The 22,229-nt window shown below is 48.4% G+C and overlaps 1 protein-coding gene across 20 annotated transcripts in view; it reads left to right on the top strand.

The window, feature by feature from the left end:
- Positions 1 to 22,229, top strand: part of TNS3 (tensin 3) — a 260,591-nt gene that overhangs the window by 26,877 nt on the left and 211,485 nt on the right. For 7 of the 20 annotated variants that reach the window (XM_023639034.2, XM_023639036.2, XM_070264402.1 and 4 more), the window contains exon 2: positions 21,738 to 21,849. The exons of 2 other annotated variants lie outside the window; for them this stretch is intronic. Coding sequence is in view for 1 of the 18 variants with exons in the window: in XM_023639033.2 (XP_023494801.1) it covers positions 12,400 to 12,477; positions 21,738 to 21,849 (190 nt within the window). In the remaining 17 variants the exon portion in view is untranslated. Of the gene's footprint in view, positions 1 to 9,857; positions 9,978 to 10,096; positions 10,180 to 11,955; positions 12,478 to 21,467; positions 21,587 to 21,737; positions 21,850 to 22,229 lie in introns of those variants that run through there. 11 more of the 20 variants (XM_070264388.1, XM_070264389.1, XM_070264390.1 and 8 more) reach the window with 11 other exon arrangements.

The following is a 22,229-nucleotide window of genomic DNA, read 5'->3' as shown; positions in this document are numbered from 1 at the left end:
ACTGCCCACCCTTGAGGAAGTTTCCTAGAAGGGGAGCAGGAAGTGGGCCGGTGATGGGAGGGGTGGTGGCAGGCCAGAAGGGCTGTCTTTAAAGATGGGGTGTCTTGCGGCCTGTTGTGTCTGCTGGGGGTTAGCGTAGGGAGGAAAAGGCTGGTGAAGCTCCATAGTGGGAGACCCAGAGCCAGGGTCACTGTGGGGGCCTCAGGCCGGGGGCGGCCTGCTGTCCCTCTAGGGTTACACCTGGACACTGGCACCTGTGAGCTGGGCGGCCTGCAGCGGGTCGTGGTGATCTTCTGCATTTGGTTTGTTGGGCACGTCGAGCTCCTGTGTGTCGGTGTGCACGGAGCAGCTATCCACCCACGGGTGCCGACTCTGGAGGGTGGTGGGTGGCAGCACCCACTTAGGGAAGTTTCCTGGAGGCCACACTGAGAGCTCCTTGTGGGCGGTGACCTTGGCTGGTGTCCCTGACCTTCACCTTCCCAACTTCCTGCACAGCTGGGGCACAGTGTGGACCTGGCCAGCTGATTGAACAACAGGTGTTCCCTGTCACCCTGTGCTTGTAGCAGAGGAGACCAGAGAGCTGTGAGAAGAAGCTCCTGCACGCATATTTACGGGTGTCTCCCCCCACCCCATGATTTCAGCAGAAGCGTGCTGCGCATCTAAGATCCGAATCCCCAGTCCTCTATCGAGCGCTGATGGCCTCTGAAGGTCCCGGCCCCAAATAGGCCCCTTATTGCCTCCACCAAACCACTTCTTTCTCCCTCAATCCCAGCCCGGTCATGGTCCTCCCGAACCCTTGGAGCCGGCCTCTATCTTTCCCGCTGCCATAGCCACCAGGGTCTTGGTGGAAGCGCTCATGCCCTCTTTGCTGGCCTGTTTCACAGGAGGTCTGCAGCCTCCTGTCTGTCACCCTCAGCCTGCAGCACCCCTTTACCTGTAAGCCTCTGACCCCCCATTTTCACCAGGGTCAAGTCTAACGCTGAGCCCGGCCCCCAGTGCCTTCCCTCTTTCTTCTCTGGGGCTGCCTTCCTGTTCAGGGTCGGTCTTCTCTCTGTCCCTCCCACGCAGAGACTGTGGCAGTGAATGAATGGGGCCTGTGAGTCACTGTCAATCAGCTAATCAGAAATCAAAGGGCAGCAGATATGCAGCCACAAGTTCCAAGGCCCAGCCCAGGTGTGACCACAGGGTGTGGCCTTCAGTGACTTTTGCCTTAAAACCTGGCGTCTGTCTTTATTGATTTATAGTCATTCACTCTGTCGGGTATGTGTGTCCAGCACAGCCTGTGTCCCATGTGGACGCACAGTGAGAGGAAGCCCGCAGTCCCGGCCCACGCATGGTTTACAGTCCGAGTTGAGGCGCGGGATACAGGGACACATGGAACAAGCAGCGATGGGGTAGTGCCCGACAGTGTTGCTTCTCTGTCTCGCCTGCAGGACAGTGACGCTGCTGTTTCAGACACGGTATGAGAAGCCCCAGTGCTGAGGTGGGACCAGAAATGGAATAACTTTAAAAGAAATCCTAGAGGAGGATTAAAAGGATTGTCCATACTGTGCCTCAAATATACTTCTTAAACTTATAAGCTTTAACTTTTCTCTTAAAGCACAAGCCCAGAATGTATATGGCCTCTTTACTTTATAATGCTTTTAAAAATCTTTCTTCATGTAGGTGTTTCAGACAATCCCAGGGGAATGTCAATAAAGCAATTCAGTGACTTCTTCACGGTCTTTCCTCCTAGACTTCATATTTTTGCCTCCAGATTTTCTGCTCTCCCAACTGAACTGATTAAAAACCCTTCCCTCACCTTTATTATTTTTTTATTGAGGTTTAATTGACTTGTAACGTTAGTTTCAAGTGTACGACATAATGATTCGATATTTGTATATATTGTGAAATGATCACCACAATAGGTCTAGTTAATATCCGTCGCCATCCATCATCATCCATCCATTCCAACTGGAATTGTTTCCAGTTAGTCTGCTAGACTTACTTGTGAGATCTTATTCTTGTTTTCAAGGTATAACAGGTCTATGCTTGGTGGCATTAAATTAAATGATTTCATTAAAATGGTTTGGTGGCACTTTTGTAAATGGATTGCTTCTAGATCATTAAAAACCAAGCCTGAAATTCATTGAACTGTGACTACTCAGATTTTAGATTAATTGTGTTCTAGGTCTGCAAGTTGTGACAAAGCACTTGAACAAAAGTTATGGCATTTAAGAATTTCTTTATACATCTTAAATGTAAAAATGAAAAAGGGTTGGTTGGTTTTAAAATCTGGTAACTCCATGATGAAAAGAAATGTATGTGTTATGACTCTAGTGAGGTATTCATTTGATAATAAAAAACTTTAACTTTTAAAAATTAGAAATTATAAAAGCTTTAGTAACATTAAGTTTTTAAAATTATAAACCTTTCGGAAAGTTTGGGAATGACATAGACTTGGTCCGCAGACCCACCACCCGGCCCATCCTGGGTCGTCTGGGGAGGGGCTGATATGAGGCTGACGCTCCCCAGGCGAGGGGCCAGCAGGAGTGAGGTGGAGCAGCTGTCCTGAGTGACGTGAGTCTCAGGGGCTCGGTCCAGCTCCGGAAGGCAATGCCTCGCACGCACAGCCATGGGTGAGGCCAGAGGACCCGACGGGAACACCGGCAGCCAGGAATGCTGGGCAGCCGCTTGGCTCTGCCTCTCTGATGGTGGCTGAGATAAGAGCTGAGGATCTGAGCCTCAGGGCCTTGGCCATGCAACTGGAACCAAAGCGCCTGCTTGTGGGTTTATTCTGAGGGCTTCGAGGTTGTGGGTGTGCACCTGTGTGGTGTGTGCTGGGCACTCAGCTGTGCTTAGGCTAAGTCAACGAGTGGGCAGAGAATGGCACAAACCAGTGTGGCATCCTCTTTGCCATTCTGCTTTCTCTGCCCTCTGCTGCTCTGCGCCTGGTGGACATGGCAGTATTACGGGCAGTCAGCAGTCACAGCCCACACTCTCCGTCTGCAGTGGCCTGGGGTCCTGGAGTGTGATGCCCGGCCACCCCTGCCCAGGTTCCCTGCATCCTCATCTCCCTTCCCTCTCCCCACCATGCTGCCAGGTGGGTGGTCCGTGCGTCCTGGGGAGACCGAGGCTTACGGTCCTGGTCATGTGCGTGGCCTGGGGCTCTCCCTGTCATGTGGGATGCTCTGTTTCTCCTCTCTGGGTGTGGGTGGAGATTTTGCTGTTTCTTTTTTCTGAGTTTCAGCTAGCAGTGTTATTTACTGGAAACCTACTTTTCATGTGCTGGAAACTTCCTGGCCCAGATTTGGGTGAAGTAGGGTTACTTCAGGGCAAGAGCATTGCACTCAGGGGTGCACAGGAGTCCTGCACTGTGGGAAGGACAGCTGCCTCCTGCTGAAATTCAAATCAGAGGATTCAATTATTAGACCCTTTGAGAGCAGACTTTGATGGGGCCAGGTGCGTTCACAGCCACGTCGTGGTCTCACTGAGTTTGCAGGTGACCCGTACAAGGGTGGGCGGCATCACCCAGAGGCCCAGCCCTCTGCCTGGCTTCCCTAGAGCAGGATGGGACCCTGTTCTGCCTGCCTCACACCCGCCTGGTTAAAGTTAAACAGAAACTTTTTCTTTTTAAAAAACTTCAGGAATAAGTAGATAAAAATTGTTTAAATTGATGAAAACAGCCCAATTTCCTCAGAAACTGTAATGCTATCTTTCTATTGTCTATGAAAGGACCCCCCACCGTAGTCCCCCAAACTCTTCCGGCTGTGTAGGGTCCGCTCTTAGCAGGGGAGGAAGGAGTATTTGTGGGCATCGTACCAAAGCCCCTCCGTGCATATGGTGAGGAGTGACCCTCGCGAGACCTGCTGTTGGTTGTTGTTGGTTATTGTTGGTTGTTGTTGGTTGGTTTTTGGTTATTGTTGGTTGTTGTTGGTTATTGTTGGTTGTTGTTGGTTATTGTTGGTTGGTTTTTGGTTATTGTTGGTTGTTGTTGGTTATTGTTGGTTGGTGGTTGATTGTTGTTGGTCATTATGGGTTGTTTGTTGGTTGGTTTTTGGTTATTCTGGTTGGCTGTTGGTTGGTTGTTGGTGGTTGTTGGTTAGTTGTTGAGGTCGGTAGTGATTTTATCACCCCCATTAGCAGATGAAGAAATGGTGGCCCAGACTGATGAGTGATTAGCCTGCAGACACAGCAAATAGCAGAGCGGGTCCAGGGTGCCCCTTGGTGCTGTCTCCTCTGGAGGCTGCCTGGGCCCCTTGATTCAGCTTCCTGGGGGATCTGCAGCCCATGGGGGAGAGCAGGCATGTCCTCTGTCCTCGCGTCTCATCGCCCAGGGCTCCTGAACCCAGTCCTTGGGGAGATTTTGAAGAAATACTGGTATCTAGGGTCTCCTGAGGACTGTGGGCTGAGAACTGTTTGTTTCTAGGTGGGAACACAGTGCTGCGCTGGGTGCTTATGGGTAAAGTCCTTACCCAGAGTTCCAGATTTGGTCCAGCACTACAGTGTTTGGTCAAAGCTGGGGAATATTGGCGCATGTTCGGTCCAGAGAACTGGGAAGAATGAAAGGACGGAGGCTAATCTGAGTTTACGAGACAAGGCTTCCTGACTCAGAGGTGCTCTCTCAGTTTCTCCATCATCCTTCACCCTCGCCACGGGAGCCAGTGCCTGGGCAGACCAGGGGAGGCTGCGTTGGGGCCTTGTGAAACTGCGCTCTAGCACAAGGACAGGCAGGCGTGGTCCCTCTGTCCCCACAACCCACCTGGGAAACAGCATGGTTTCGGGGCCACCTGTGGGAGGCTGGCTCTGCTGTGGCAGGGCAGCATCTTGAGCAGGTTAAACTTCCCTGAGCCTCAGCTTGTCTCCAACAAATGTGGCTAATGTCTCCTGGGAACTGGGGTCTCTAGAGGGAGTGGAGGACACCCGCCCACTGCCAGCATTTCCAGGCCCATCCTCAGACTGGACAATAATCTAGATCTTCCTCTGTGTTAAATAAAACTCACTTTGAAATATGTCAATTTGATATCCTGGGGGAAGAGTGTAAAAGGCCAGATGAGTCCCAACAATATGTCTGTTTTCTTCAGCACCCAGAAAGGGAACATTGCTCCTTCCGTTTTTGGGGCTCCAGTGCCAAGAGCAGCGGGATGCGTCCTACAATTGTGGGTCTTGCGCTTTTGCTTATAAGTTAATTCTGCAGGTTTCTCTCTGCTTGGAGTCAAGTGATGGTGCAGAGACGCTTGGTGGGGAGTGGAGGGTCTGCCCTGGACATCGTCTCCTCTCAGTGCTAAACAAAAGGCCACAGACTGGTTTCCCATTGGCTTGTGTTCTGAGGTTAACCAGGATGGGCTGGGGCAGCTGCTTGCTTGTCCACCCTGTCCAGTCCCAGGACACTGTCAGGAGCAGGCGGAGGTCTGACAGCACACGAGCACTGGGGGCTGGGGCTCTGGGGTGCTCGGGCTCCGGGGTGCTCAGCTCTGTGACCTCAGGCGGGTCTCTGAGTGTGAGACTCAAGTGTGAGAGACAAGAAACGCTCAAGGAGGAGGAGCGCCCTCTACAGGCTTCCAGAGCCCTTCCCTGGGCCGCGGCGGCATGCGTGCGCGTGCGTAGACACTTGGTTTCCATTTACTAGTCTGGTATTTCTTGTTTCAGTCCCCACTCTTCCTGCAGCTAGTGTTCCTCGGGGGGAGGGTGACACTGAGTGCCTGGGTGGGTGTCTGTTCTTACCCTGACAAAGGGTGTGTTCCGTGCCTGCCAGGGTGGAGGGAGGAGCATGGTGTGTAAGAGGCAACGAATGGGGTTTGCTTTTTTCCTTTTTGGAGATTGGAGGCCTTGGTGTCCCCTCGGGCAGGAGACTGTGGTTTGCAGGGGTCCCCTCCCCAGGGGGCGGCCCTTCCTCTCTGCCCTCCTGCCTCCCCACCCAGCGCAGGTGAAGGAGCTAAGATGTCCTTCCTGCCCCAACCCACCCACCCCCCCCACCGAAGGCCCTTCCTCCTCCCTCTGGGGATGCGAGGAGATGAGGAGGAAAGTGGCTAGGGCAGGCACGTGACTGTGACTGCCTGGGGGGCAGCCTGTTTCTCATACCCATTTTTTCTGCTCTGCCCTGCAAGTTCATTAAGGAAACAGCTGCCGTTTTAGAGCAGGGAAGGGGAAAAAAAAGCACTTATTGGAGGTTGATTTTGTAGAGAAAGCACTTTTTCTGTACTTTTCCAGTGAAGGCAAGGGGAAGGAAATGCATGAAAGGGGAGAGTGGAGGGGGAAACGAGGACAAATGACCGTTTTCTTAGCATCGGCATAAAACATTATCATGCTAAGGATGTCAGAATTTGCCACCTTGTTCCTGAAAAAAAGCCACGAGATGTTCCTGTAAGAGAACCACGCTTGACACACACACAGTGTGAGGCCTCAGTGTGCCCACCCCACTGGGGAGGGGGCTGCCACTGTGGCCTCAGGCAAGACTCGTTGTGGGGAGGGGGCTGTGAGCTCAGAAAGAGTGTCACCTTGAACTCTGTAGCCAATTAAGACATTTGGTTAAGTTGGCAGGACTAAATGACTTCCCTTGAGGCCAGGGGACTCGTGGGTTCCTCACAGGCTTCTTAAGCACCTCTTGTGACTTTCGTGAGAAATACAGGGATGTGAAGGACAAAGCCTGGAGTCGGAACACTAAACACAAAGCACCTTTAATTCTTAAAATGAACCTGCGGGGTGGGCTCCTTGTCCCCAGGCATGACCCCAGCTTAGACGATGTGCCTAGACACTCCCCTGAGGGGACTGCACGCCAGTTCCCTGGGTCTCCAATCTTCTGGGGTCCCCACTCATCCAAGACCCCCTGGGGCCTTGGTTTCCCCTTGTGTCCAGTGCCCTGTCTCCCCCTCCTGGCTTTGTCTGACGACAGGTGGGAAGATGCTTGTGGACAGACTCTACTGCTGTCAGCGAGATGGACACAGGGGCTTCTTCAGTGTTGAGACGAAGTACTGGTTGATGGGAGCACCAGCTGGCTGAGCAGGGAAAGGAGGAGGAGGGCCTGGAGGGTGAGGATTTGCCCAAGGTCTGTGCTTGAGCAAGGCCCATGTGTGAGACCAGCCCCTGGAGATGGTTCCTGGGTCTCCAGCGCCCAGCATGGCCGGCGTCCCCGCCTCTGGACAAGGAGAGAAGGCCAGGCTCAGAGATTGCTGCAGATGAGAGCTGACAACAGCTCGCTGGTGTCGGAAACTTCTTAACTGAAGGGTCTTTTTCATTATCAGAGGCAAAGTGCTTTTCAAAGCACCTTTCAAAGTGCTTTAGGTGGCTCCTGGAAACTCCGTTACTCAGGATCACAGGGCCATGGACGAGTGTTACTGGCTTGTGGCGGATCTTATGCGTGATGGGGTGGAGGGGTGAAGACAGGAGGCATTTGCCGGAAGAGTTTGCTGACTCCACTGCAGACGCCAGGGCTGGCAGCGAGGATGCAGCTAGCAAGCGGAGGGGCCCTCTGAGCGCAGCTCCCAGGCACCAGAGATTCTGGAACCTGTGTCCCTCATTCAGGTCTGATGATACCTGGTCAAGATGAGGTTCAGGTCTGCCCCTCTGCAGGAGCACCCAGCAGGAGAGCCGTATTCTTATGGTGGACGCATTCCATCAAAGGCCAGGGTCACTCTGACCCTTGATTAAGGTGGCATGGCCAGCTATTGTACACTCAGTCTTTTCTCTTTTATAATAAATAAGGGACTGTACTTTGAGACTATGAAGATCTTCAAGGAGCGACAGGGACACAATGGTAGATTACAGCTCTCCTCTGCAAGTTCCCATGACAAGTGGGGGCTCAACCCTTTTCCATGTCTTACATCTCCACCCCGAGTTACCTCTCTGAGCCCATCTCCTGCTCCTCCCCTCCCTGACCCTCCAGGTGGGGAGGCGCCAGGAGACCACATGGGCATCTCCTCATCAGACCCTCAGTGTGTTCACTTACTTAATTCTAGCAGTAGGACTCGTGGACTCCTACTTTATTCAATGAGTTACAATCCAATATTATCACTATTTATTTTGATGTTCAAGTCGTCTCTTCAGGTGGGCTCTAGTGTCTGTGATGCAGCCGTCATTCTGTGAGCATTTTGTACTATCGCTGACTCACATCTGAGATCATCCATGTCTCAGGGGAGCCCTGGTTTCTTTTACTGGGACAGGGTGTTTCAAAGCCAAGACCTGGGTGCTGGCTGTGACACTGGTGTTGGGGGCTTCTGTGTCAGGTGCTCCCTGTGGACAGAGCTGGGCGTGTATACTGTATGCCTGTGTATGTTATGTGTGTGTGCACACGTGTGTATATGCATACGTGTGTGTGTGTGTGCATGCAGATTTACATCTATTTTCATTTCTGTCTGTATCTGTCTCTCTACGCTGGAACCAAGAGTTATATCAGCATCTCCGATCCCAGTTCCACAGTACGGCGCTTACTGTCATTTTCTCCCTTTCCATGTTAGTAACCCCTTCTCCCGCTGTGAGAGGTGGGGCTCCGTTTTTATTACTGTAGATTCCTCCCTGATCAGTCCTCCTGGAGTAACCGACCTCCATCTCCTTTCCTCTCCCCACAGACCCGCCTCATGTTGAGCAGCTTTTCCAGGCTCTCAGTCAGTGCTCTGTCTTGACTCCTGCCCGCAGTGCAGACTGTCGCCCCTGGGCTGCTAGGGGGTCCCCAGGACACAACATGTTCACGTGGCTCCTTTCTTCTTACCGCTAAAGGTTGCCCTCGACCTTGGGGTGAAGCCTTGGCTTGCTGGGAAGGCCCTCTTCTTCGTCACTACCCCAGGACTGTGCTCACCACCCCACACTTGCTCTTAGCACACGGCCTCCGCCTGTCTGCCATCCACGTCCCTAACACATGTTGGGCTTCAGTTCACCAAAACACCGTGCATTATGCACCTTGATTTGGTCCCCGGCTCTTTTCCTGTCTCGGAAATGTCTGCCTCCCCTCCTAGTCTCAGCCGACCTGTCACCTTCTTTCCTTGATGCTCCCACCAGCGGACTCAGTGCCCTCTCGTGACACTGTGTGTGGCTATTTGCACATGAGGGGTAAAGCTGAGTCATTCCTCACTGTACCTTCTCCAATGCTAGACACAGACTGCTCATCATTTCCAGATGGATGGAAGGGTGTGGGAGCAAGTGGACGTGTGGGGAGCAGCCTCCAGTGTCAGATGAGAGCCCTGGGGCAGTGAGCGGACCCGGGCCCTCCCTAGCAACTGGACCCCGTGTTAGAGTCGGTCTCACCGTGGGGCTCATGTCCCCAGTTCAGTCTGGGTTTCCAGCTCCAGGTTCGTGATGCAGCCCGGAGGCCTGGTGCTGGAGCCTGCCCTCACAGTCTGGCTCCCCACGTCCCTGAAGTCTGTCCTCATCAGGAAGAACCTTGCTTTGTTCCTAGGGACTCAGTGCAGCCAGAAGCCAGAGGTAGGTGGTCAGGCCAGCAAGAAGTAGGTAGGATTGTCGCTTTACCAGAGGCAGGCCAGGCAGTTGGCAGCACAGTTGCGGGGTGAGTCCCGTGAGGCTGGGACTGTTTGTATCTCAAGAGTTGGCTTTGCACCTGCCTTGGCTTCTGGGTTCCTGCAGGTTCCCCAGACTGAGCTGCCTCCAAACCTCAGGCATCAGCTTGCTTCCAAGGGGGTGAAAGGGGGGTCTGAGACAGGCTGCCGATAACTGGCATTGACCACATGGAAACAGAGCAAAGCAGGTATTTTTCATTCCCACCCCAGCATTTATTGCCCCTGCTCTGTTTTGTTGTGGAAAATCCCAGACAAAGGTTAGGACCTGCAGATTGGAGGCATGAAACAGATGACCACACTACAGAATCGGCCCGAGGATGAGGTTGGCTCTGGTGTGGGATGATTAACCAGTCGGAGAGGTCAGGCAGGAGGCGGATCTCGGCTGAGCCCAGGAAGGCAGCAGTTTTCAGTCAGAAAGAAGAATGGGAAGAGGCCAAGACGCCTGAGGGAGGCCCCAGCAATCCCTGGGCTCAGAGCAGGAGAGCCTGGGGTGTAAGCAGATTTTGGGGGGGGGTAGCGGGAAGGGGGCTGGGGAGGTGGCCAGCTGGCAAAGTGGGGAGTCACGGCAGGGTTCCCTGTTTTGCATTTGGGGAAGTTCCTTTGCACAGCAGTGTGTGGACTTCGGCCGAGAGACGGTGTCCTGATTGCTGATTCTCACCTCGTATTGTGACAACCCTGTTTGTTGTCATCCTCTGTGAGTCTTATCATGTGCATGTGATTTATTACTAGTAATAAAGCGCGGGAATTTTCTGAATGACGTACCTTTTAATTAAGTAACAGGAGATTCAGGGTGTCCCTATGGAAACAACCGTTTGTCTTGCAGTCTGGCAGCCACGGGCATGGGAGCGCCTGTGCTCCTGACAGTCTTTTCAAGTGACTCCATAGAGTGTGGAGCCTGGTCCTCGAGTTCAAGGAGCTTTGTCATGTTGGGGGTTACCTGCTGTTTGCTAAGGTTCAGATTCCTTCTGCTGGTTTTGTGGGTAAGGCTGGTGGCAGATCCAGCTGACTTCTGGAAAAAGTATTTGTACCATACACCCCCAAACAGCAGAATAATGTGCTTCTAGCTCAGCCTGTAGACGCTGCTCTGTGCTCTGTCTCATGTTAGATGTCAGGGAATCAGAAATGAATGTGATACTGAGGGAAGGGATGTATGCAAAAATAGGACTGAGAGATGTCTGCAAAAACTAAAGTCTGAATATGCTATAGAAAAAGTGCATAATGATGAAAGAATCTAGAAAATGAATGAATGTAGAGAAAGATGAATAATGATCTAATTTGAGGGGTTGGGGGAAACAGGAATGAATGGGTGTCTGCCAGGTGAGGAATCAGAACCCACAATGGCGTGTTCCTGGTTTTTTGTAGTTGGAAGTTGAAGAACCACTTTGCTCTTCCACTGCAGAAACGGAAAGGTGGATATTCAGTGCCAGAATCTGAGAGGTTAATGCAGGCCCTTGAATCGATGGCTGGAATTTGCACATGTGTTAACCATAAAGGCCCTGGTCTAGCCCACCCAGACTGCTCTCCAATGCTAAGACATTTGGAGTTGCAAGCAGAGTTGAAGATCTGAAGTCAGAGTGTTAGACCAACTCAGGTCTGAGCTGTGGGTGCATCACAGGTCAGTGGAGCTGCCCCGGGCTGGGCCGGAGGCAGGTCAGGTCACTAGGCACCCCGCTGCTCGGGGTCCACAGTGAACCAGCCTGAGGCCGGAAGGCTCCCTAGCACCATCTGCTCCTGTGGAGGGGTCTCCACCCCACAGAAGGGGGGAGGTGGCCTCAGCTGACCATGATTGAGGCAGCCTTTCCTTCTTCCTAGGAATTAACATGCCAGAGGTTCTCCTGGTGGAAAGCTATCTGCTGCTGCGTGATGGTAGCCCAGGGCAACTCAGTCCCATGGGGGTCTGACAAGCCTTAGAAAAGAGCTGTGCTGTCTGTGGATCATGCCCACCCTCCCCTCCGGGCTGTCCTTCAGGCTAAGTGACCCTTCCACTTTCCAGGTGTCCGGCTTGCTCTTCATGTGACACCCTGCCCCCACCATCATTGCCCCCTTCACTTCCCACACTCTAGGTTTTAAGTTTCCTTCTAAAATGGCAAAGCCAGAAAGGAAAAGGAGAGGCGGTTTTCAGGGAGCTGGACGGCACTGGGGATGGTGAGGATAGGAAGGGAGCCCAGGGGCCCAGCCCCCCAGGTGTGGAGAGCTTGCTGGAACCCTCACCTGGCCCTCAGCCCTCTCTAGCAAGGCGGTTCTTTGTTTTTCTTAGTTAAGAATCAAATTGGAAAGAAAATCTTTGCGCATTAGGGGGTTCCTTCTTTCCACTCCAAACCCACCGTTTGCTAGCAGGGTAGATTACCAGTGATACTGACCAACACAGATACAGGTTTACTGGACAACACGCAAGATTTTAAGATCCCGAAAGCCAGAGAGCCTATGGATTTTGATTTTAAGCTCCTCGTCTGCGTTCTTGGAGAGGTCTGAAATCCTAGCAAAGCTGCACCCCAGCCAAAGGCGTTCGTAAGCCAGTCGGATGGCGGGGAAGGCCTGCCCCCACCCCTGCCCTGGGAGGCGTTTCTTCACCACTTTCCCTGAGTTTGGCTGAGAAGCCTTTGCCTCCTCTCTGGAGCTGCGGTCTGCGGCGGGGGAGGGAGGGCTAATTCGTGTCAGATGGAGGGGCGCCAGGGGACCGTGCGCTCACTCGCCTGGCTTTTGTTCCTGGCATCTGACTTCTGACGGCAGGGTGGATTTGGAGGTGGTGGCGGCGTCCTTTCGGGCCTCCCAGGGTCGAGCTTTTCCTGGGACTCCCAGACGCGGAGGCCCCGGAGGCATTCCTGCCCAGCACCGCCGCCGCGGAGGGGTCAGCGCTCGCCGCAGCTGTCCTCGCCTGGCCGGGCCGGGCTGTCCGCGGGCTCCTGGGGCGGCCATGCGGCTGCGCGCCCTGACCCCGGGGCCGCCTGGAGGGTGCGCGCGCGGGGCCGGGGCTCGCCGGCACCGTCGCCAGGTGAGCGGGCTCTCGGATCCAGGCCGCTAGGATCCTGGGCGTGGGGGCGCTGGGCGCTGGGGGCGCTTGGAACAGAGGTGGTCGGCGCTTTTCGACCAGTGCGCGAGTGCCGCTGTGTGCGCGCGCGCGTACCCTTGTATGGGCGCGCGTGTGCAAGAGCATACGTGTGCCCGTGCATCGTCTGCGCGTGCACGTGCGAGTTTATTCGTGCTCTTTGTGCGCGTGTCCGTGTGTGCTCATATGTCCATTAGTGCGCGTGTCCTCTGTGCGAGCGTGTGCACGTTCGTGCGTGTGTCCGCGTGTGCGCCCATTTCCGTGTGTGCTTGCAGGAGAGGGCCAGAGAAGGAAAGCGGGGCTTTCCTGGTGGGAGGCGGGCACCCCGGTGAGCCCACATGTAGTGGGAGACAGTTCAGTTCAGGCTCAAGTTTCTAATCCAACTGCCTCTTGAACATGTTTCGTTAGACAAGTCTCCCGGAATGGAAGTAGGACATTAGCCATTATGGAGACTCGCTGCCCTTCCCGTTTCTTGCAAAGGAAAAGGGCACTTAGCTCTGGCTGATGTTGGGATGCGCTGGCCTGTTGCAATAGCACAGGTTGGCCAGGGCCACATTACAATCTGTGGTCTATGGCACCGTCCTCCACAGCGTTTGAATTGAGCAGAGCAGATTCCGGAGGCAGCTCCCCTCTAGGTTTAGCCGTTTCTTTTTTGAGTCTAATAATCAGGCATTTATTGCATTCGTTTTCCTGGAAACTTTTATAAGGTTCTGAGGAGTGAGAAGTCATCAAAATGTCAGCTACTTGACATCAGTTTGAGTTGTGCTGCGTTTCTTTTTTCAGTTTAACAGTCAAACACTATTGCTGAGAAGCCTAGGGACAATGTGTGGTGTGAGGAGGGCGCCCCTGTGTCCTGGGTCCTGTGGTGGTGGTGGGTGGAAACGTCCAGGGCAGGATATCCAGGGAGGTTTGAGGTCCACTTTGTCCATGTGGGACATTTTGTGGGCGTTTAACTTCAGAGTCAAAAGTTGATTTGTGTTTTTGCTCAGCGTATGCCTCCCTAGAATGCTTCTGAAGGCTTCTCAGATACCAAAATGCATGCCTAAGTCCTCTTTCCTGAGAGGAAAATATAGCTTGGATACTTCTGGTTTCACCTTTGTGTGGGTAACTGTTGCTGCCGCCGGGTTAGCCTAGCCACAGCGTTAGCTGGGAGAACCCAGCAGAGAGGGCTGCTGTTCTGCATTTCTGCATTTCTGCAGAGCAGAGGGTTCCCCTTCTGCACTCATGTGGAGCACTTCCTTGCTCAATTTTGCAGAGATTTTTCTTTCTAAAAAAGAGACTTCACGATCAAGACCAGCACTAATTACCGTGCACCCCTCGGGGAGTCCTCATGGAAGGGCAGCCTCGCTCCCTACCCTTCCAACTGTCTGTTCCTAACAATTAAATGCAATTTAGATTCCTGAACTGAGCCTGCTAAATGCTTCAGCATTGCGGGCTCCCCCTCCCCCGCACAGTCATGGGCCCCACCTCTGTGGGAGAAGGGAAAGCACGGTATCAGGTGAAAACAAAGGCCGTCTAATCCCGTCTAGGCTCATTTCACAATGGAGATGTTATGTACAGATGGAGCGTGAGCAGCTGTTATTACACTATCTGAAATGAATTCCTCAGGGATCCAGCCACTGAAATGGCTCGAGCCTCCCAACAGCACCTCTGCTGTTTCCTTCCTACAGCCTTCTAGCTGTGGCCCTGCTGGCAAGAAAACCACAGGAATACAGTGCCTCTTTCTCCCTGGTTGGAATAAAGGTGTTTGTAAGGAATAAAAGGTTACAGTATCCCCCACTGGCCCACAGACTACGGCCAATTCATTCAGTCAACAAATATTAATTGAGGGTCCCCCGTGCACTGTCTGCCAGGCACTGTGCAGGGCCTCGGAGGAAACTGCAGTCGAGCACAGGAGAGAAGACGTATAAACAGATAACTGAAATATGAAAAAAAGTGTGTGCCAGCAGGGAGATCGTGACAGAGGGCTGTGTTTGTGAGATGCTTGAATGCCTACTCCTGTCTGAGCATGAGACTGGGGTGGAGGCTGGTCTGAGCCCGTATCCCTCATCTGTTGGCTGCGTGGTCTTGCATCCTACCGTCCATTTGGAGAAGAGTGATGGTCATGGTTATGGCACAGAAGGGCCCTGCCAATGTTGTGAACTTTGGGATGGCAGCGCCGTCGTCCCTCCTTTGCAGGCATTAAATACAAGACCCCTGCTATCAAAAAGTATACAGGCTCTTGAGAAAACCAGAAACGAATGTATGAACAAGCACCTAGTAACAGTGCCTTCCATGTACATAGAGTAGATCCTTATAGCATAGTCATTGTAGTAGTGGCTCTCAGTCCCAGCTGCAGATTAGAATCACCTGAGGAACTTTGAAAACATTCATATTCTGACCCCACCTCCAGATAGTCTGTTTTAATTGGTCTGCAGTAGAGCTTAGGTGGGGCTTTTTAAAAAACTCTGCCCAGGCGATCCCCATAAACTGCCAGTGTTCACAGCTGGTACCTGGTATAGCATTTGGTCAGGCACAGTAGCTCTGCTAATAGGCATGGAGGGGAGAGTATCCTTTCCCTTGGAGAGAGGTTGTGACTTGCCCCCGGATCACAGAGCTTGTACTGCAGGTGGCAGAACTGGTGCGAAGCTTCTGCTTGGTGCAGGACACTTTCCCTCTTTTGATAGGCATGCTGACATCAACAAAAACACCAGGAGATAGGGGTTTAAGTGACAAGACTGCTCTAGGACTGTTGAGGAACTCAAAGTGGTCAGGAAGGACTTAGGGGAGGGTGGGACTAGAAATGGTCGTGCTAGGAAACTCAAAGTTGCCAGCGTTCCAGGCAGCTTGAATTGCATGGGAAAGATGGGGTGGCCAAAGTGTGCTTTAAAGTTGGAATGGCACTTTGGCATCAGCCTCTGCCAGTTCCAGTCCATTGGTAGTGGCTTGCGGAGTTCTCCACTAAGAAGGCTTGTAAGGCCAGCTGGGGATGATAGCCATGATTGATTAGTTAGGTTTGCCATAGGTCAAGGAGTAAAGGTTGCGGACTGTGTGCTGAGTATTTGCACTTTGATTGATCTCAGGGGAGCATGTGCTTTGTTGAAAATTAGGATTCAAAGTGTTTGTTCAACATCTCATATTTGTTAGTTATATAGAATCCCAAGGGTACACTTTGGTTGAAACTCAGTTTAGTTTTTACACTGAAGACATGTTTTCAAAATATAATGGAGAACTTGTCAAATGGTACACTTCATATGTGCAGTCTTCAAAGTTGTTTTGGCAATTCTAGGTGCTTTGCATTTAAATATGAATTTTAGAATCAGTTTGCCAACTGAAAAAAAGTCCCTCCGGGGATTTTGATTGAGACTGTGTTGAATCTGTAGATTATATGGGAAGAGTTGCCTCTTAATCATATTGAGTCTTCTGATCCATGGCCATGGTATATCTCTCCATCTGTTTAAATCTTCTTTAATTTCTTTCTGCAGTGTTTTATAGCTTTAGTTTATAGGTCTTTCACATCTTTTGTCAGATTTATCTCGAAGTGTTTAGTGTTTTTGACGCTACTGTATAGGGTGATGTTTTTTGAATTCCAATTTCTGAATGTTCATTGCTACTATGTAGAAATACAATCAGTTTGTACATTCATTGATCTCCTGTCAACTTTGCTGAACTCGTTAGTTCTAGAGCTCTTTTGTAGATTTCATCACATTTCTCTACATAGACAATGGTGTCATCAGTGACTAAAGATAGTTTTCTTCCTCCTTTTCCAAATTGGATACCTTTTACTTATTTTTCTTGCCTGATTACACTGATTAGAACCTCTAGGACAAAGTTAAATAGAAGTGCTGATTGCAGACATCCTTGCCTTGTTTCAGAACTTAAAGAGAAACCCTTCAGTCTTTTATCATTAAGTATGATGTTTGCTGTAGGTTTTACTTAGATAATTTCATCAAGTTGAGGAAGTCCCTTTCTATTCCTATCTGACTGAGGGTTTTTATCAGGAAATTGATGTTGGATTTTGTCTGTTTTTTTTTTCTTCTTTTTTTGCGATGATTGAAAGATGGTGCAGGTTTCTTTTTTAGTTTGTTGATTGATATTTAAACATTAAAGCAACTGTGCACTCCTGGGATAAACCCTGTTTCCCATCAAGTATTATTCCATGGGCTCCTTAGAAGTGTGTTCTTTAGTTTCCAAATATTTGGGGGAATTTACAGAGATCTTTCTGTTTCTGATTTCTAATTTAACCCCATTGTGGTCAGAAAACACATTTAGTATGACTTGAATGCTTTTACATTTTAGACTTGTTTTATATCCCAGAATATTGTCTACCTTGGTAAACGTTCCATATGCATTGGAAAAGAATGTGTATTCTGCTGCTGTTGGGTCAAATGTTCTGTAAATGTCAATTAGATCAAGTTGTTTGATACCGTTGTTCAAATGTTATGTATCCCTGTTTATTTTCTGCAATAGTTATCAATTATTATTATTGATAGAAAAATAATTGTTAATTACTGAGGAAGGGTATATTAGTTTTCTAGGGCTGCCATAACAAAATACCACAGACTGGGGGCTTAAACAACAGAAATTTATTTTCTTACAGTTCTGGAGGCATGGAGTCCAAGATCAAGGTCTTGACAGGTTTGGATTTTCCTGAGGCCTCTTTCCTTGGTTTATAGATGGCCGCCTTCTCACTGTGTCCTCACCTAGACTTTTCTCTGTGTGCGAGCCTCCCTCGTGTCTCTTCTTCTTCTTTTAAGGACACTAGTCCTGTTGGATTAGGGCCCACTGTAGTGACCCCATTTTACCTTCATCAGCTCTTTAAAGGCCCTGTCTCCAACAGCCGCATCTGGGGTTAGGGCTTCAAGCTGTGAATTTTATGGGGACATAATTCAGTCTATAACAAGGGGTAATGAAATTTCTGACTATATTTCTACATTTGCCTTATTTCTCTTTGCCATTCTATCAGTTTTTGCTTCATGTATTTTGAGTTTTGTTATTAGGTGCATACATGTTAGGACTGTCTCTTCTCTGGGTGCATTTACCCTTTTGTCGTTGTCACATGCCTTTCTATATCATTGGTAATATTCTTTAATCTGGAATCTACCTTGTCTGATATTAATATAGCCATTTCAGCTTTCATTTGATTAATGTCATCATTATATATTTTTTCTGTCCTTTTCCTGTAAAAAATATATCATCTGAGAATTCCTGCCTTTTTATTAAGGTATTTAAGGTATTTACATTAATGTGATTATCAGTATGGTTTAAATCTGTCATCTTGCTACTTGTTTTCTATTTCTCTCACCTATTCTTCGTTCTTCTTTTCTCTTTTTTCACCATTTTTAGATTAATTGAACTTTTTAAGTAATTTTGTTTTATCTCCTTTGTTGGATTATTACCTTTAACTTATTATTTCAGCAGTTGCTATAGGGTTATCTTTAGCTTATCACAGTCTGTCTTCAAGTGACAGTCTACCACTTCATGAGTGTTATGAGAGCCTTACAATAGCATCCTTCCATTTCTCCTTTCCTGAACTTTGTACTATCTTATCGTAAAAATGACTTTTACATATGTTAAACCTCATATTACATCATTATTAGTTTTTGTTTAAACAGTTAATTATCTTTTAGTGAGTTTCAAATAATAAGAAAAAAATCTTATATATTCATCCATGTAATTGCCATTTCTGGTGCTCTTCATTCTTTTGTGTAAAGCCATTACTTCCATCTGACACCATTTTCTTTGTGCCCAGACTATCTTTAACGTGTCTTGTAGTATGTGTCAGCTGGTGATAAATTATTTCAGCTTTCAGCTTTTGTATGTCTTAAGAGTTTTCTAAGTCACTTTCATTTTTGAAAGATATTTTTGCTGGGTATAGAATTCTAGATTGGGAGATTTCTCTCAGTACTTTATGTTGTTCCACTATTTTCTCACTTGCTTTTTTTTTTTTTTATGTGAGAAATCTGCTGTTGTGCTAATGGTTGGTCCCTTGTATGTAATGTATCTTTTTTCTTCCCTCTGGGTGCTTTTATGATTTTCTCTTTATTGCTGGATTTGAGCAGTTTGGTATGTGCCTTGGTGTAGTTGCTGTCTCATTTCTTGTACTTGAGATTTGTTGAGTTACTTGGATCTATGGGTTTATAGTTTGCCTCATATTTTGGAAAAGTTTCACCCATTATTTCTTCCAACCTGTGTCCCCCCTCCCCCGCTGAGACTCCAGTTACACATGTGTTAGGCTGCTTAAAGCTGTTCCACAGCTCACTGAGGCTCTGTTTGTTTATCTATTTATTTATTTAGTTAGGTTGTCTCCTTTTCTGTGCTTTATTTTGGGAAGTTTCTACTGTGATGTCTTCAAATTCACTAATCTGTTCCTCTACAGTTCTGATCTGCCAATAATCCCATCCAGCATATTTTTCAGAGACCTCTGATTTTTACATTTTCTTCTTTAGATGTTTGATTTGTATCTTTTTATGCCTTCGAAGACTGTACTTAAGTTTTTGAACATGTGGAACATATATGTATATATTTTTAATTTTATTGAGGTCATACTGGGTTTTAACATTGTGTAAATTTCAGGTGTACATTACTATATTTCAGTTTCTGTATAGACTGAATTATGTTCACCACCAATAGTCTAGTTTTTAATCCGTCACTGTACACATGAGCCCCTTTATCCGTTTCGCCCAATCCCCACCCCCTTTTCCTCTGGTAACCACTAATCTGTTCTCCTTGTCTGTATGTTTACCTTCCACATATGAGTGAAATCATATGATATTTGTCTTTCTCTGTCTGACTTATTTTGCTTAGTGTAATACCCTCAAAGTCAATCCATGTTGTGCAGATGGCACAATTTTGTCTTTTTTATGGCCGAGTAGTATTTCATTATATATATGTAAACCACATCTTCTTTAGCCAGTCATCTGTTGATGGGCATTTGTGTTGCTTCCACATCTTGGCTATTATGAATAATGCTGTGATGAACATAGGGGTACATCAATCTTTTTGTATTGTTGATTTCACATTCTTTGGATAAATACTCAGTAGTGGAATAGCTGGATCATATGGATGTTCTATTTTAGTTTTTTGAGAAATCTCCATACTGTTTTCTATAGTGGTGGCTAGATACCAGATAATTTTTTTATTGGACACCAGACATTATGAATTTTATTTTATTGGATGCTGGATCTTTTTTTTTATTTCTACAGATATTCTTGAGTGTTGTTCTGGAATGCAGTAAATTACTTGGAGATATAGTCATGCATCATTTAACATTGGGGATACATTCTGAGAGATGTGTCATTAGGTAATTTCATCATTATGCAGTTATCTAGAGTGCACTTACACAAAGCTAGATGGTAAAGCCTACCACACACCTGGGTTTTATGGTAGTAATCTTCTGGAGCTGCTCTTGTGTACGTGGTCTTTGTTTGACTAAAATGTTGTTATGTGGTCCATGACTATAGTTTGATCCTTTTGGGTCCTGCTTTTTGGATATGATAGGCAGAACAAGAGCAGTCCTCAGTCTAGAGTTAGTCATTCCCCACAGTCAAAGCAAGATCCTTCTGTGTTTTCTGTGCAATAATTCCTGAATCTTGTGGTTTTCTGATCTGGCTGTGGGAACAGCCACTGTTCTTACCTCTTTGTGAGTGTTGAGCACTATTTCCTCTAATCCTTTCTGGCAATTCTTTCCCCAGCCTTGGGTAGCTCCCTCATGCGTGCATGTGTGCGCACACACACATACACACGTGCATGTGCTCGTCAATACTTGGCTGAATACTTAGGAGGGACCTTCTGCAGATCTTAAGAATTCTATGCAGCTCTCTGTTCACTGGTACTCTGGCTCGTGAATTCATGCTGCGTTGTTCTGCCTGAACTGCTAGCTGCTTCTCTCCACTCAGGTTGTACACTGGCTCTTTCTCCCTTCTCTGCATCGTGGAAACTTTCTTGGTTACTGGAATCTGGGGCAATCGTAGAGCTCACTTCATTTTTTCCTGCCTCTGAGAAACTAGATAGATTCATTTGCCTGTTCATGAACATCCTATAAATAGAATCATTCACCGTGTGCTTTTGTGTCTGACTCTGTCACTCAACATAATAATGCTTTTGATGTTCACCCACGATGTTATGTGTATTAGTAGCTTGCTCTTGTGTATACTCAGTATTTCACTGTGTGAATATACCATGGTTCGTTTTTCCATTCTCCTTTTGATGAACATTTGGGTTATTTCTTGTTTTGGGCACTTTTAAATAAGGTGTCTATGACCATTCTTGCGCCAGTCTTTTGTGGACATATGCATTTATTTCTTTTTAGTGTCCATAGGAGTGGAATTGCTGAGTCATAGGATTGATATAGAAGTAAAAATATTTACAAGAACTTGTCAAACTGTTTTCCAAAGAAGTCGTACCATTTGTTTCACATTCTTGATAACATTTTATCTTCTCAGTGAATTTTAGCTATTCTGATGGTGAGTAATGGCCCCAGTGAGTCCATGTGGCTATCAGTTACTGATAAAATACACTGTCCCATATCAGCAAAGGGGTATAATGATTGGTATTTGGTTTCTAAGGCAAATTGAATTTTTATAAGATTATCAGGTACAGCTTGACACTGCAAACATGAATTTGGTGGGTGAGTGGTTCATTTCCTGCCAGTGTGTGTGATGGATTCGATGCTATACTAGGTTTAAGGAGGAACCACGTATCTTATTACATGGGGCTTTTGACTGCTTCTCCTTCTGCAGAGGTGCACATCGGCTCAGAGGCCCTGAGGGGCCGGGAGAATCCGTCAGTCAGCTTCCTCTGAGCATAGTCGGGCTGTTCGCTAATCATTTCTTCCTGAGGGAAAAGTGTTAAGACTCTGGGAATGCGTGTGGATTACTTTGTCACAGAAGTAGGCGGTCGTGAGCCTCCACTCTGGAAGCCAATACATGAGCAACGTTGATTCGTGTAGCGCTCCTGATGCGCTCTGCCCAGGGGATTTACAAGCCGGGCGAGTCTGAGCTTCCATCTGGGACTCTGGCATCGGGAATGCTGACAGGGTATCCAGGCGCCCCTCGGGAATCCCAGCGTTGGCACGGTGGCCTCTTGTTCTTCTCTGTTTGCTTGGTTAAAGTTCCTATTTTAGCTCTTCACAAACTCTGCTAGATTTATTATCTCCTGAAAGGGAGAAGGGAAAGCAAATGAGCCATGAATCGTAGCGCTGACAGTTTCTCCCTGTACTTTTTCAGCCAGAAGAATTAGCTTCGAGTCTGCACAGTTTTAAGAACAAGGCCTTCAAAAAAGCCAAAGTCTGTGGAGTTTGCAAACAAATTATTGACGGTCAAGGGAGTTCATGCCGAGGTGAGTCTGTGTTTGTCGCTCTCGCTGATTAAACCGAAGCAAGGCAAACAAACAAACAAAAACCAAAATGAAAACCTGCTTTTGGGAGTTTCCGAAGTTAAATCCTGGAATTCCCCTTCTTACTCTGTGTTTACCCCCGACCCTCGCGGGGCAGGGGCTGGCCGTATTTACACAGATATGTGCTCACGAGGACATTTGTCCAGGAAGAGCATAGCTGTGCCTGAGGGAGGGGGGACAGCAATGAGTAGTTCTTGGCGGTTCGTGTCCGTTCTGTCGCGTCAGTAACTTGGCTGTTCAGTTGTACTTTCTGGTCTCTTACCGGACTTTATAAACAAGATTGTTTTGCTCAAGTCAGAGCTCACTGCGTTGTGTTCCCCTCA

Source organism: Equus caballus, chromosome 4 (genome assembly GCF_041296265.1).
Source record: "Equus caballus isolate H_3958 breed thoroughbred chromosome 4, TB-T2T, whole genome shotgun sequence".
Lineage (NCBI taxonomy): Eukaryota > Metazoa > Chordata > Mammalia > Perissodactyla > Equidae > Equus > Equus caballus.
The sequence above is the reverse complement of the archived record's forward strand: the minus strand, read 5'-3'. Positions and strand labels throughout refer to the sequence as shown.